Source organism: Oncorhynchus tshawytscha, linkage group LG31 (assembly GCF_018296145.1).
Source record: "Oncorhynchus tshawytscha isolate Ot180627B linkage group LG31, Otsh_v2.0, whole genome shotgun sequence".
NCBI classification, from domain to species: domain Eukaryota; kingdom Metazoa; phylum Chordata; class Actinopteri; order Salmoniformes; family Salmonidae; genus Oncorhynchus; species Oncorhynchus tshawytscha.
In genome coordinates this window covers 18147194-18162009 of record NC_056459.1, presented here as the reverse complement: position 1 = coordinate 18162009, position 14816 = coordinate 18147194, and the positions used below count along the sequence as shown (strand labels likewise).

Sequence of the window (14816 nt, the reverse complement as noted above, 5' to 3'; positions counted from 1 at the left end):
GTGAGTGAGAGAGGGGGGGGGATTAGCTTTTTGTTTCTTTTTGTTTTTTACTCAGTGAATGTTATTTTTGCACACATGTAGTCTTGTGCACTTAATCGATGTATATAGTGGCCACTATAATAGAGCAAAAATAGAATGCCTGTTTCATTATATTTCTACTTAAGATGTCCTTTTCCCCAAGTGCAATATTTATGTGTGTGGTCACAAGCATTCTATTATAAAGGCTGTCATGGCTAACTGCAATATTAGTGTATTGTTTTTTTTTTCTCAAGACGTCAGTGTCATTTGCAGTAAAGACGAGGCAACAAATAACATTGGATTGCTTTCTTTACATTTTTTAGCTGTGAGTTAGGTTCACATCAACCACTCTTTTACACCCAAGCTGATCATGTAGATAATTTTCTTTGTTTTAATTAACCTGCATTTCCTCCTAAGCAGGGATCTTTTTTGTATGTTTCAGTGGGGGGAGGGAAAGTGTCACCTTTTTGGGCCCTTACCAGTTTGCATCCCTGATGCAAGGCACCACAACCTAAATAGGGTTTTTCTTCTCGTTTTGATATATCCAAAGCATTTTTTTTTAAATAAATCCATTTAATTGTTGGACATAAGACTGTGAAAACATACATTCAGTGCAGTGTCCACTTACACCCTCTTGCCCCTTCCTTTCCACAAATTTGCACTTCAGTACTCTTCCATCACCCAGGATTTCTCTGCATATCACATAACTTCTTATCTGTCAGGAGAGGCCTTGAGTTATAGGGAGTACACATTACTGCAGGCCACTAAATAATTACTTCTCATACACAAAGAGCTTGAATTTATCATTGAAATTGATCTCTAAGGATATATAAAATAATTGAAATGAATCTCTAAGGATATATAAAGACAATTATTCATACTAAGAATGCTATAAAACTGATTTATAATCTAACACAAATATTTCAATTTTTTTTGTTGTATTATAAGTTTTCTGATACTGTTTGCATACAAAATATGCAAATGATACATGTACTAATCCACTTTTCAGGACACTGGATGAAGTCCGTATGTTTTGGGTCACTTTAATTAGAAAAATACACTCCCAGGACTATTTTAAAAGATCGTTGATAGAAAGATAAGTGTTTATCTGAAATTAAGAACAGTACTGCTATATATGAGAAATACATTTTAGTATGAATTTTCTAAGCGTATCTTAGCTAAAACACATTTTCAATGTCAACAATTGCTTCAGTAAAAGTCTGAAAAATACATCTCAGAACAAGCGCACACAATGTGGTGAATGCAGAAGCTTCTGAAGCTATGAGCCATCAATATCAACACTTAGATGTTATGGATATCAATGCTGAAAATGGATGGGCCTACTGACAATGAAAAGAGAAACCAATTGTAGAATATATTAACTTGACAAAAGTTAGCTTTACAGAGAAAGTTGCAAGATGATCTGACGTAAAGCTGCATGGTGTACAAAAATGGTTCCTAAAAAATATGTAGTGGTCCGTTTTACTAGGAAGAGTTGTGTAAATGTTTTTGGGACACGTGCCTCGATTTATGTCTATAATTCAGGTGGCTGGCATCCTGTTCATGTGCACGGTTTTCTTTAACAAGTGTCTGATAAATTAGGTCAGGTGGGAAATTCTAAAATACTATTTTCTCCCTTCTCTTCCCGCAAATGCCAGTTAGATCAGGGCTCTATGGCCAGGGCACACCGAGAGGAGGCTAAAGGGGGCGGCCGGTGGCTGAAAATGAGGTTAGATCTTATCCAGTGGACCACCTATTGATACGACAGCTTGCACCTGAACACCTAATGCCGCTCATATAATCCGCAGAGAATACATTTCCTCAAATGTAGGCTAGGTCATGTAAGGAGGCACGCTCCCCTTAATCCAACTGTAAACACCGGAGTGGTGGGGCCACGGTGCACGTGCCTCACCTGCCGCTCCCCTGCGGTAGATTAGGCCGACCGTGCATCACATCTTCCCCAGTAGGCGACATCACGCCTCACTGTTGATCAACTCCTACGATAGTAGGGTGGGCGGGGGGCACCCAGAGATGCGTCAGGGGGGAGGGGATCATAGCTGGCTACTTAAACCAGTGGTCCTGTCCACTCACCCTGGGCATACCGTGTTTGTGTGAAGCAGTGTCCGGACAGCCTCCCCAGACGAAGAGAGTGAAGATATGTCAGGAGGACGTGGCTCAGCAGACATGGATGACTTGCAGGACCTGCCTGAACTGCCGGTGAGTTGAGTCTCAAGACATTCATCTTAAAGGAATGGCTCACCGATTTTTGAATGTTACATTTGTTTATTTTGCGTCTGCGGGATTTTCTATTGATTCCCTGGGTCATTTCATGTTTTTTCATGGGTATCTGAGTTATTGGCGTTCAAGCAGGCAGAAATCCTGCCGGTATGACGTAGCACCGTGATAAGGTCTCACTACACTGAAAGATAATAGGAATATTACTTTTGGATCAAGAAAACATCTATCATACATGTCAGATTTCAATACAGGCCAATGTCATAACTCGGGAGGATATCTCCTCGAATGAGCCATTGATCATATTTTTACTACATTCCTACCTCAAGAAAGGTGTAATTTAACGGAGGGTCTAGCACATTTTCCCAATTAGTCTGCCTCTTTAGTCCAGTGCGCATTGCATGGTGCCGTTGCCAGAGATATTATAGAAAGGAGATAGGAATCCAATGATTGAAGGAATATGTCGAAACGTGCCTATTTTCCTCAAGTATGTAATGTCACGATTCCAAATCTATACAATACTACAGATAGCAAGTTAATTCTCACATCTCGGAAAATATTTGTAATATACTTCTTGTTGACAGAATTGGTGGCAATGTTGGGTTTTTGAGTAGATTTCCCTTTAACATCACTTCACAACTTGCCAGACACTAAAGTTGACACTACCTGATTGACTGTCGTAATTTGTTTCTAAGGGTTTTAAGACTTAAAGAACGGTTAACATGTCATTCATGTGTGTTTTACTTTCACAGATCAAGAAGGCAAGGCATGAGCTCAACGTTGGACTGGATAAAGAGCCACGGTCAGTTTGTTTATTTCTAACATGCTTTTTAACATGGCCCATTTTGTCTCTAGAAAGCCACTTCGGATGAATGAGATCTATGTTCTGATAATAGGTGACTGAAAGAGCAGACATTTGAGAGGGTCTGTCAGCTTTTTCAGCATTCTCACATGTACTAGAAGATCATTTTGTGATTGTTTCCTGTTGTGGGTTGTACAGTGGTGTTTGTTCTTATTAATGGCCTTTCAAAGATTCTATATGGTGGCTAGACTGATAAATGTATTACTGAATAGTTTGATGGTTCAGTTTTACTTTTCTCTCATTAGCACAGGTAGTGCTGTCGGTGGGTAGTAAATAGGCTTGTGATATTTGGTAAATGGATGTTGTTTTTTTAGGGGATTGGGTGGTGATGACCAGAGCCCCCCTACTCTCTTGGGCTCAGGAGATCAGGATGACTCCTTCTCCTCCTTGTCTAATGCCCAGCTTGATGGAGGTGAGTTGAATAAATGAAAGCCTGAGAAATAAATTACTCAAAAAAAAATGCTAATCTATTGCCTATGGGCCTAAAATGTACTTTTTTTTAATCCACCAGCCCCTGTGGCAGGTAGATTACAAAGTGTACCAGCAACTCACAAAATGGATGACCGTGATTTGCTTAATTTAATTTTTGGTGACCTGAGTCTTTTAACCAAAATATCAGAGACAAAATGTTCAGCTGCCCCTATAAGAGTCCTGAGTGCGAGTGACTTGGGATCTGACTAGGGCGTCTCTTTGTTATTGGTTGAAGCAGCAGACTCAAACTAACATTGAAAAACAACCGACCTTGTGAAAAAGTGTAAATAGCCAAGAAACACGAGGACAAAGTCTCACTTTGTGGACTTTAGAGTAAATTAGACCAACTTTTATTGCTGTGCACAGTGCCTCAAAATGACTATCAGCACTGCACTTCACTGGCAGGCAGTGGTGTTGCTGCGTGAGGTGGGATATGGGATTCCTATTTCTTTGTGCGATTAGCTATGAAACAAAACCGCAGACATACTTTGAAAATAGCTACTGCCCAATTTTTCTAACTCACACTTGCTCATTAGAGGTCGACCGTTTATGATTTTTTTAACGCCGATACCAATTTTATTGGCGGACCAAATAAAAAAAGCTGATGCCAATTTTTCTATATATATTTGTAATAATGACAATTACAACAATACTGAATGAACAATGAACACTTTTATTTGAACTTAATATAATACATAAAGAATATCAATTTAGTCTCAAATAAATAATGAAATGTGTTCAATTTGGTTTAAATAATGCAGAAACAGTGTTGGAAAAGAAAGTAAAAGTGCAATATGTTCCATGTAAAAAAGCTAAAGTTCTGAGCAAGAAACTTAAACATGAGAAATTATGAAAGCTGGTGGTTCCTTTTAACATGAGTCTTCAATATTCACAGTTAAGAAGTTTTAGGTTGTAGTTATTATAGGACTATTTCTCTCAATACCATTTGTATTTCATATACCTTTGACTATTGGATGTTCTTATAGGTACTTGACTATTGCCAGCCAAATCTCGGGAAGGTGATAGGCTTGAAGTCGGCCCTGTGCCTCAATCATTTCTAAGAGCTGCTGGCAAACGCATTAAAGTGCTGTTTGAATGCATGCTTACGAGCCTGCTGCTGCCTACCACCGCTCAGTCAGACTGCTCTATCAAATATCAAATCATAGACTTGATTATAATATAATAAACACACAGAAATACGAGCCTTGGGTCATTAATATGGTCAAATCCAGAAACTATCATTTTGAAAACTAAACGTTTATTCTTTCAAGGAAATACGCAGCCGTTCCGTATTTTATCGAACGGGTGGCAACCCTAAGTCTAGAGATTGCTGTTACATTGCACAACCTTCAAGTCATGTCATAATTATGTAAAATTATGGCTAATTAATTACGGTCTTTGTTAGGAAGAAATTGTCTTCACACAGTTCGCAACGAGCCAGGCAGCCCAACTGCTGCATATACCCTGACTCTGCTTGCAATGAACACAAGAGAAGTGACACAATTTCCCTAGTTAATATTGCCTGCTAACATTAATTTATTTTACTTACATATGCAGGTTTAACAAAATATACTTCTGTGTATTGATTTTAAGAAAGGTATTGATGTTTATGGTTAGGTACATTTGTGCAACGATTGTGCTTTTTTCGCAAATCCGCTTTTGTTAAATCATCACCCGTTGGGCGAAGTTGAAATAGGCTGTGCTTCGATGATAAATTAACAGGCACGGCATTGATTATATGCAACGCAGAACAAGCTAGTTAACCTTGTAATATCATCAACCATGTGTAGTTAACTAGTGATTGTGAAGATTGATTGATTGTTTTTTATAAGCTAAGTTTAATGCTAGCTAGCAACTTACCTTGGCTTCTTGTAGCCACAAGGTCCTTTTGATGCTGCACACGCGTAACAGGTGGTCAGCCTGCCACGCAGTCTCCTCGTAGATTGCAATGTAATCGGCCATAATCGGCGTCCAAAAAGGCCGATTACCGATTTGTTATGAACTTGAAATCGGCCCTAATTAATCAGTCAACCTCTACTGCTCATACTTGACTTTTGAATATTTTCATATTTGCGAATGCACTGCTCTCACTGTAGAGCCCTGCAAATTGACCACCCGCCAAAGTAGCTGGTGAAATAGACATTCTTACCTGCAAATACCTAAATCTACCCACATTTGGTAGGTGTTCATTTTATGCCCTGATCTATTGTGTTTATTTATCTGTTATTTTACCAGGTAAGTTGACTGAGAACACGTTCTCATTTGCAGCAACGATGAATGAGCCAATGATGAATGAGCCAATTGTAAATTGGGGATTATTAGGTGACCGTGATGGTTTGAGGGCCAGATTGGGAATTTAGCCAGGACACTGTGTTTAACACCCCTACTCTTACGATGAGTGCCATGGGATCTTTAATGACCCCAGAGAGTCAGGACACCCATTTAACGTCCCATCCGAAAGACGGCACCCTACACAGGGCAGTGGGGCATTGGGATATTTTTTTAGACCAGAGGAAAGAGTGCCTCCTACTGGCCCTCCAACACCACTTCCAGCAGCATCTGGTCTCCCATCCTGGAACTGCCCAGGACCAACCCTGCTAGCCAGCAGTGATATGCAGGGTGGTATGCTGCTGGCATGTGTGTGGGCATATAAGGAATAGATGGAACTTGTAGATGGCGTTAGTGAACATAAGTGGTAGTTCACTCATTGGTGTAGATGGTTGACTGTTGTCTTTTTGATTTCAGGGAGCAGGGACCAGTCTGGTTCAGACAGAGGAGGAGCAGGGCCTCAGGCTTGTGACGAGTCCATGAACCCCTACACACACACTGGTATGAGCACAACATCCTACACAGGGTTTCCCAAACTCTGTCCTGGGGACCCCAAGGGGTGCACCTTTTGGGTTTTGCCCTAGCACTACAAAGCTGATTTCAAATCCTCAAGCTTTGATTATTTGAATCAGCTGTGTAGTGCTGGGGCAAAACCCAAAAGGTGAAAACCGCTGCCCTGCACACGCCGGTTCGAGCACAACACTCCTTGGGTCTACACAAGCTTTTCATTTGTCATAGTGAGACCATGTTTTGTAAAACGTGTTTAAGCTGAGGCTTGCCTACCATTGTTCATGTTTTTCCAGCGGTGACCTGCAAAGAGCTCACCATGACAACAGCCTCTGAATATAACTCCCACATCTACCATGGAAGCAGGTGAGTATTGTCTGCTGTCATAGGTTATTCAGTGTTATCTGGTCCTGGAGACCCAAAGGGGTGCATATTTTTTTTAAATTGCTAGCACTAACACACCAGATTCAAAAAAACAAATCTAAGGCTTGATAAGGAGTTGATTTGTTAAGTCAAGTGTGTTAGGGATAGGACAAAAATGTGTACATCTTTGGGTTCCCAGGACCAGGATTGGGAAACACTGGGTTACTTGTATGTTGGGACTTGCATGACAGTTCAATTCAAACTGTATTGTTCCCGCAGGGAAATGCTTTGTGCAGCCAGAAGTAATCAGTGTGTGATGACTTCTAGTTCTACTGTATAAATGTTAATGTAAGAATATGTCTGTGGAAACTCTAGACATTAAAAAGTTCTGGTCAGGACCCATATTTATCAAGTGTCTCAAAGTAGAAGTGCTGATCTAGGATCTGGTCCCCCCTGTCCATAATAATCTGAACTATAATGATCTAAAATGTCAAACTGATCCTAGATTTATCTGAGACACTTGATAAATGGGGGCCCAGGACCATATTCTCAATGCGTCTCAGGGTATGAGTTCTGCTCTAGGATCAGTTTGGCTTTTTAAATCATCATGCATCAGATTACATGGACAGGGCGGACCTGATCCTAGATCAGCACTTATACGCTGAAACAATTGATCAATGCGGGCCCAGCTCTCCACTGCATGCTATTGGGAAGAGAGTTTTCCTCCAGTAGTTCTCACAGTCCCCGTCTGTCCCACAGCCCAGCCGTCACGTCGTACAGCAGCCAGGTGGCCTTCCCTCCTCTGACCCAGTCCACTGTGTACACCGCCTTCCCCCAGGCAGGACAGACCTACGGCCTCCCACCATTCGGTCAGTCCTTGATCTTTCTCGCTCTCTCACACACACAAACACTATTCACCTCCCTGGTCTTCTCCTAACATCACCTGCACGATAACCCAACACTACGCTTCTGTTCGTTCATTATTACGCTTGTTACGCTACGTCAAGCTTTTGCACTGATTCAAATGCCCTAAAATTTCCAATAATTTTCACTCCTTTGACTGAAAGGTCTTTCTTTAACTCTTTTCCTTCTCTACATCTTTTTTAAATTTCCTTTTACAACTCCCTCTCCTACCTTTTGCTCCCTCTCTCTCCCCCTCTCTCTCTCCCTCTCTCTCTCTCTCTCTATCTCTCTGTCCATCCCTCCCTCAGGTGCTATGTGGCCAGGCGTTAAGACAGAGACAGGGCTGCCTGATGCAGTGCCTTCTGTTGGCCAGCCTGGGTTTCTCAGCTTCAGCTCTGCATATACCTCAACCCAGCCAGGCCAGGTGCACTATTCATACCCCAGCCAAGGCAAGCCATCGCCATCTATCAATCTCACCACCCTGACTCACATCATATAACCTAACGTAGCAGATGTAGACAGACGCCTGAGACGATTCCCTACTTCTATTATTCAGCGCAAATGGAAGTTAGGTTGAAAATACTGTGTTCCTGAAAACCGGAAACATCCGCTTTCTGTCAACGCTAATAAGGGTGCACCTCATAATAATATGCTTGATTCACACTACAGGACCAAACTGAGCCAACCTGTGCTGGGCTGGGCTGGGCTGGCCTGGCCTGGTTACGCATCCACAATAGTTGTTCTAACTGTTCTGGAAAAGGCAATGTGGAAGAAAAATATCCAACCCAGCACATTACGGTTCTGAACAGTCCCATAGTGCAAGTCAGGCACAAGCTTACTGGACAAGGAAATCGGTGCTATGATTTATGCAGATGTGTTTTTGCACTTTTCACTACTACGGTTACTGCGCTCACTGGCGTGAATGATCTATTAATTGAAATGGATTGAGATGAAGTATTAATTCTTGTCTGCGTTTTTCCAATGTTTTGAGGTGTCTGTTTTCTCTGCCAGGCTCCAGTTTCACTACATCCAGTGTGTACACTAACATCCCCTCAGCTACCACGGCTACACCTACAGTGACTCACCAGGTAAGGACTGGCTAGCTTTGACCAGGGAAATTAGGGCCTCAAAAAGCAACAAAAATTAATCTGAAAGGTCTCTGTTAGGGCTGTCGGGGTCATGAAATTTTGGCAGCTGGTTATTGTCATGCAAAAGTCTGCTGGTCTAATAGTAATTTACCATTAATTATCATAAACATGTTTAGCATCTCAAGGCTCCACTCATAGAAGCAGCATACAAGCCACTAATATGTGCCTTTTTGGAACATCTACATTTAAAGTCTAATAAATACATTTAATATACACCATCACAATACATTCATTATTAAAAAATGAAAAATACATTTTATTTTAGGTGGTCTAAAGAAAAATGGTGGGGGTTTTTTCAGAACAGAATGAGTTGGCCTTATTGTATGTTATCTGACTACACTGTGCCATAGGCTGTAGGCTTGTTAATTTAGCTGACCAGATATGCTTATAAGTCCAGTGCCACTTATATATTATAATTTTTTTATTTCGCCTTTATTTAACTAGGCAAGTCAGTTGAGAACAAATTCTTATTTACAATGATGGCCTAGGAACAGTGGGTTCTGCCTTGTTCATGGGGCAGAACGACAGATTTTTACCTTGTCGGCTCAGGGATTCGATCTAGCAACCTTTCGGTTCCTAGTCCAACGCTCTAACCACTAGGCTACCTTTTTATAGTATGAATCATATAATTGAACTTAGCTAAATAAAATAGAACAGATTTTTTTCCGGAGCGAAAGCGTAAAAGTGCTGAGCGTAAAAGTGAGAATTTGAAACAGTTCCTATATGCTAGATGTATAGTTTATTTGTATTAATTTTGGGGGGCTACTTTAGTCATAAATGATACAAACATTAGAAGGCCGTAGAAATCCAAAGATATTTGAGCTGCATGAAAAAAGTTTGCGCTCTGTTCCTTGCCTCAGGTTGCACACACTGTTCCCTCATCAAGTGATCATATTTTCACCCATCAGACTATTCTCAATTTAATCTTGTCTTTACCAATATGTAAAATATATTTAGATTTAGAATGGCCTATTTATCAAATGGGCAGGAACAGGGTCAAGACAAAAAAGACATCTCATCCTTATGCACTGGAATAGAGAATGGAGGCCACTTTCTGACGGTATGTTTTGTTCACTCATGTTAGGTAGGCTACTCCGGTATTTTCGCTGCACCACAGGTGATATTCATTCCGCCCAAACTCTCTGCCATGGGCTCTCCAACCCTGTTCCAGCAGCTACCCAGTGCTTAATTTGAGAAACCAAGTGAAATCTGTTCGGGGACATCGATAGTAACATGTTTTCACAAAACATTTTTCATTAAACTGTTGACAGCCCCTCTCTGTGCGCTGGAGATAGGAATGAAGTAGATGGAAACTCAAGAGTGGTGAGATATTCTCTAAAAATCCCTATTACTAAGCTATTCAAGATCTTAAACAAATTCACTATAAGTGTAGGCTAAATCAGAATTTGTTTAATGTAGGCTAGACCATGTACCAAAGATATCAGTATTTAAAATAAATAAATAAATGTTTTTCTGCCATGTGTATTATTCATTGGTTATGTATTGTATAACGGGTTTATGTAGGCCTATGCTTATTAGTAAGCTGTAATATGCGTATGGGTATTTTTGAATGAACCGTCTCCTTAGAAAGCGCTGTCCCATTTCTTTAGTTGTTAGGCCTTGAAACAACATCCAGAATGGCCATGTTCTACTCCGTTTCAACCTATTGTTGAACTTCTTTCTTCGAATTTATCAATCAAAATGGTGAGTTTTTGATGTGATTTTTCCATTGCATTTGCATTGTCAGTGGTTAGAGGGACAATAGAGCCCTGAGTAGCAGGCCATTAGGACCTGAAGATCGTTAGCCAGTTGGATAGGCTACTGCTAAGGCATGTCCAGAGTGCATAAGAGGAGATTACCGTGACTCAACTTTCATGTAGAATTTTACTGCGGTCATGACTGCCGGTGTGACGCTAATATGGTCACTGCAACTGCCCTAGTCTCTGTAGCAAAACTTCACTGGAGCATATGTAAAGTTACAACCTACGGCAAGACCAAAATCTCTATACAGAGACTTCAGTGTGGTGCAGGGTCAAGGCACAATGCATTTACGGAGTATGTGTTATGGAGTATGGCTGCCTCACAGCTGCCATACTTTTGACCAAAGCCCTGTGGGACCCAGCCTGTAAATCCATCCTTGATTGTTTCATGTCCATTCTCTGTATGTGTCTCTCATGCTGCAGGAGTTCAGCAGCTATAACTCTCTGGGCCAGGCCCAGTTCCCTCAGTACTATGCCCCGCCTCCTAGCTACTTGCTCGCCGGCCAGCCCAATAGCGAAGGGAATGGATCCGGTGTGGGTGTGGCTGGCTATCCAGCCATCAAGACGGAGGGCAGTGCCTCCGCTGGACTGCCCAGCACTACAGGTACTTCAGCCTTACCTCATAACAATAGCCCAGTACCGTCTTACCTAGGGTTATAAAGCTACCGGTAGTTTACAAAAGTTAACGTTATTTTGGTAATTATCAGAATCAATGGCTATCTATGGTAACTTTGGTCATTTATACTTGAATAACTTTTAACAAATGTATTCTTATATAGTATTCATTGTTTATCAGTGTCCATTAGTTTTTCTAGTAGATAGGCCAATATGAATCTAGAGAGAATATCCTAATTTAATGAAGAAAAAAAACATCTAATCAACAATTTCATTATTTTCAACTAACTCTGCAACTCTTCCATTGATTGACATTTTTCACAACTGCCACCAGTTTGACACCAAAACATTGATGACTAATACATATTAAAATAAATGGGTGGGGAAAAATATAAAGGATATTAAACACCTATGGTTTATATTTAGGATCATGTTTTACAGCTTTGTCATTATATTTTGTTAAAATCATCTTGTTTAATTAAAATAGTTTACATGTGATGAGGCCACATAGAGGGCCAGAGATCATTAGACACCAGAAAGAAAACCTGAAGTACCCAAAAGGGCCATTAGATTTATTGTGATAGATTACATAAAATCCTTGAAAGAGGCCAACATTCTGGTAGTTTACTGGTAAACCTTGAAAGTTTCCAGTAATATACCCTCCCTTTGCAACCCTAGTCTTACCGTATGACCATGCAGGTATCTATAGGTACTTCTGATAACTCCCATTATCGGTGTCACAATGCCTTACCGGATGAATGTCAGTTCCATGTTTAGAATATAGCTGGATGGATAACACTGGGATCCAGTAGTTAATGTGTTATCAACATTGCTTTGATTACGGGCTTGTTAGTCCATTTAGGCTGAGGTGTTCAACATGGGAGATTGTGTCAGTGCTCAACTGAATTGTCAGCTATCAATCCACAACCTGTCTGCCCTCTCCCTCAGACGCATCTCCACGTGAGAACCTCCCGACCGGAGTGGCCCTCCCGGCAGGCGTGGCTCTCCCCACGGGGGCCCGGGACCAGGATGAGGCAGGGAGGAGGAACCCTGCTGGCAAGGCCAAGGGGAAGGCCAAGAAATCAGACAGCAACCAGCCCACTGACAACGACCTTGAGGTAACTATAGGACCCACATTAACAGAGATGCACAACCACTTACTCACCCATTCACATACAAATTTACCAGCTACTCAGATGAGGTTATTTTTAAAGTTACTTTTAAGTGAAAATCTCCCTTTTTAAAAGTTGTCTAACTCGTACCCAAATAATGTTGTTGACTCATCCTATCTTCGTATGTGGCCAAAGCATACATTTATTTTTATTTTTTTAAACTTCAAAAACCCCACCTCAGACTGTTTAAAAAAAACAGTCATTCATATACAGACTTACAAATTAACCAGCTACTCAGGTGACTGGTTCTTTTAATTGTCTTTGTTATTTATGTATCTGCTCTACAACATGTTATTTCGTTTTTACATGTTCATGTAATTTTATAAATGGAATAATTTCTGATTAATCCCACTCTTTAGTTACTGACTCATTCCTCTCCCGTCTCTTTCAGAGAATCTTTCTCTGGGATCTGGATGAGACAATCATCATTTTCCACTCTCTGCTCACCGGCTCCTTCGCTCAGAAGTTTGGCAAGGTGTGTCTTTGGGAATGAAGAAACATTGGGGAAATCACAACTATCATGTTTTGCGCTGTAATCTATTATTTTACACGTCTGTATAATAGAATGAATTTCTCTGATGTGGTAAGATTTCTATTGATATGAATATAACCTCTGTTCTGTTGGAGTTGTGTAGGACCCTGCCACAGTACTGAACCTGGGTCTTCAGATGGAGGAGCTGATCTTTGAGCTGGCAGACACACACCTGTTTTTCAATGACCTGGAGGAGTGTGACCAGGTCCATGTTGAAGACATGGCTTCTGATGACAATGGACAGGATCTGAGGTATGGACATGTCTTCAGTTATGATGCTGCTGGAAACAACCAGTAAATACAAAAGGCCATACTATTTAGCTAAATAGTGATGATTTGTGATGCTCATATCAAGAAACGGTAGAGACTCAGTGACCCTAATTTCCTCGCTCGCCACATACAATCCTCTCATCCTCCTCTCAGCACCTATAACTTCCTGGCGGACGGCTTCAACGGCCCCAGTGGTGGAGGGGCCCCAGGGGCCACTACTGGAGTCCAGGGTGGAGTGGAGTGGATGAGGAAACTGGCCTTCCGCTACCGTCGTCTAAAGGACCTCTACAACGGATACAAATGCAATGTGGGAGGTGAGATGTGTGACAACTGTGTTTGTCTTCAAATTTGGACTAATCACCAGACTGTGACTTACTGGGAAACCCTTAGGGCACGGTGTCCAAGCACTGATGACATCTGAATATTAATATCCGCAATATTACTTTGAGACGTTAAAAGTTGATGCATTGTTCAAATAAAAACGGTATGCTTTTGTGTACTCTTGCCGTGTCATAGTTTCGCCTGGGAGGAATATTCCTGTTTGTGCACAGCCATTTTTTGGTGTGCAGCATCCTAGAATGTAGAATCTAACCAGACATTGATATAACAGCCAGATCTAAAGCCAGATACCAATAGATGGAAAAAGAATAGGGCGACGATGGGGAGGTTGTAAATGTGTTCCTGCGCCATCTCCTGGTTGCTGTGGTAATAACCTCTAAATGCCCTGCTCTGATGGTATTGTTTTTATATACGGCATCAATGCAAGAAATTAGTGATGCTATATTTGTTTTCTTGGGCTTTTCCTGGTAATAACACATCTAACGCCTCTGCTCTCCTCCAGGCCTGCTGAGTCCCATGAAGAGGGAGCTGCTCCTTCGACTGCAGTCTGAGATGGAAAATGTGACGGACGCCTGGCTCAGTACGGCACTCAAATCCTTGCTGCTCATCCAGTCCAGGTCAGCACAGTGAGTTTGACATTTTAGACAACCTTTGTTCTTATTTTACAGTGTAATTTGATGCGGGGGGGGGGGTTGTAGTGGAGTTTGTGGCCTTACTCACTGTGTGTGCATCCGTGTCCACAGAGGTAAGTGTATGAATGTCCTGGTGACGACCACCCAGCTGGTGCCTGCTCTGGCCAAGGTGCTGCTCTACGGCCTGGGGGACGTCTTCCCCATAGAGAACATCTACAGTGCCACCAAGATAGGTAAACTAAACCACTAACACACAGACCTTAACCCATGTTCTCCATAGCCGTGGGGTTTAAAGGATTTGTATTTGATCCAAGGTGGATGAAATGGATTAAATCCAGCATTTGAGTATCTCAGCTGAAAGTCAATCTACTAGTGTGTGTCCTTGTGACTATTTACTTATGATTTTGCTGTGGTCTTTCTGTAGGGAAAATGATTTTGCTGTGGTCTTTCTGTAGGGAAAGAGAGCTGCTTTGAGCGCATCGTCTCTCGCTTTGGGAAGAAGGTGACCTATGTGGTGGTAGGAGATGGCCGTGATGAGGAATTTGCAGCAAAACAGGTAGGCCTATGTGCATTTGGGTATCGGCTGCATATTACAAGGTATTAAGACTGAACAAACAGCCGGCAGTAATTCTTCTGTGTTGCATACAGTATGTCAAGTACT

At 41.5% G+C, this 14816-nt stretch overlaps 1 protein-coding gene across 5 annotated transcripts in view; it reads left to right on the top strand.

The window, feature by feature from the left end:
- The window catches only part of eya3 (EYA transcriptional coactivator and phosphatase 3), a 28498-nt gene that overhangs the window by 10214 nt on the left and 3468 nt on the right, over nucleotides 1-14816 (top strand). The window contains exons 2-18 of one of the 5 annotated variants that reach the window (XM_024395500.2): nucleotides 1677-1747; nucleotides 2139-2235; nucleotides 3006-3055; nucleotides 3430-3527; nucleotides 6332-6415; nucleotides 6718-6787; nucleotides 7544-7653; nucleotides 7996-8136; nucleotides 8699-8775; nucleotides 11019-11199; nucleotides 12159-12328; nucleotides 12774-12857; nucleotides 13018-13166; nucleotides 13338-13498; nucleotides 14026-14140; nucleotides 14267-14388; nucleotides 14611-14711. In XM_024395500.2, coding sequence (XP_024251268.1) covers nucleotides 1677-1747; nucleotides 2139-2235; nucleotides 3006-3055; nucleotides 3430-3527; nucleotides 6332-6415; nucleotides 6718-6787; nucleotides 7544-7653; nucleotides 7996-8136; nucleotides 8699-8775; nucleotides 11019-11199; nucleotides 12159-12328; nucleotides 12774-12857; nucleotides 13018-13166; nucleotides 13338-13498; nucleotides 14026-14140; nucleotides 14267-14388; nucleotides 14611-14711 — 1881 coding nt within the window. Of the gene's footprint in view, nucleotides 1-1676; nucleotides 1748-2135; nucleotides 2236-3005; nucleotides 3056-3429; nucleotides 3528-6331; nucleotides 6416-6717; nucleotides 6788-7543; nucleotides 7654-7995; nucleotides 8137-8698; nucleotides 8776-11018; nucleotides 11200-12158; nucleotides 12329-12773; nucleotides 12858-13017; nucleotides 13167-13337; nucleotides 13499-14025; nucleotides 14150-14266; nucleotides 14389-14610; nucleotides 14712-14816 lie in introns of all 5 variants that reach the window. The other 4 variants (XM_024395499.2, XM_024395502.2, XM_024395503.2 and 1 more) reach the window with 4 other exon arrangements.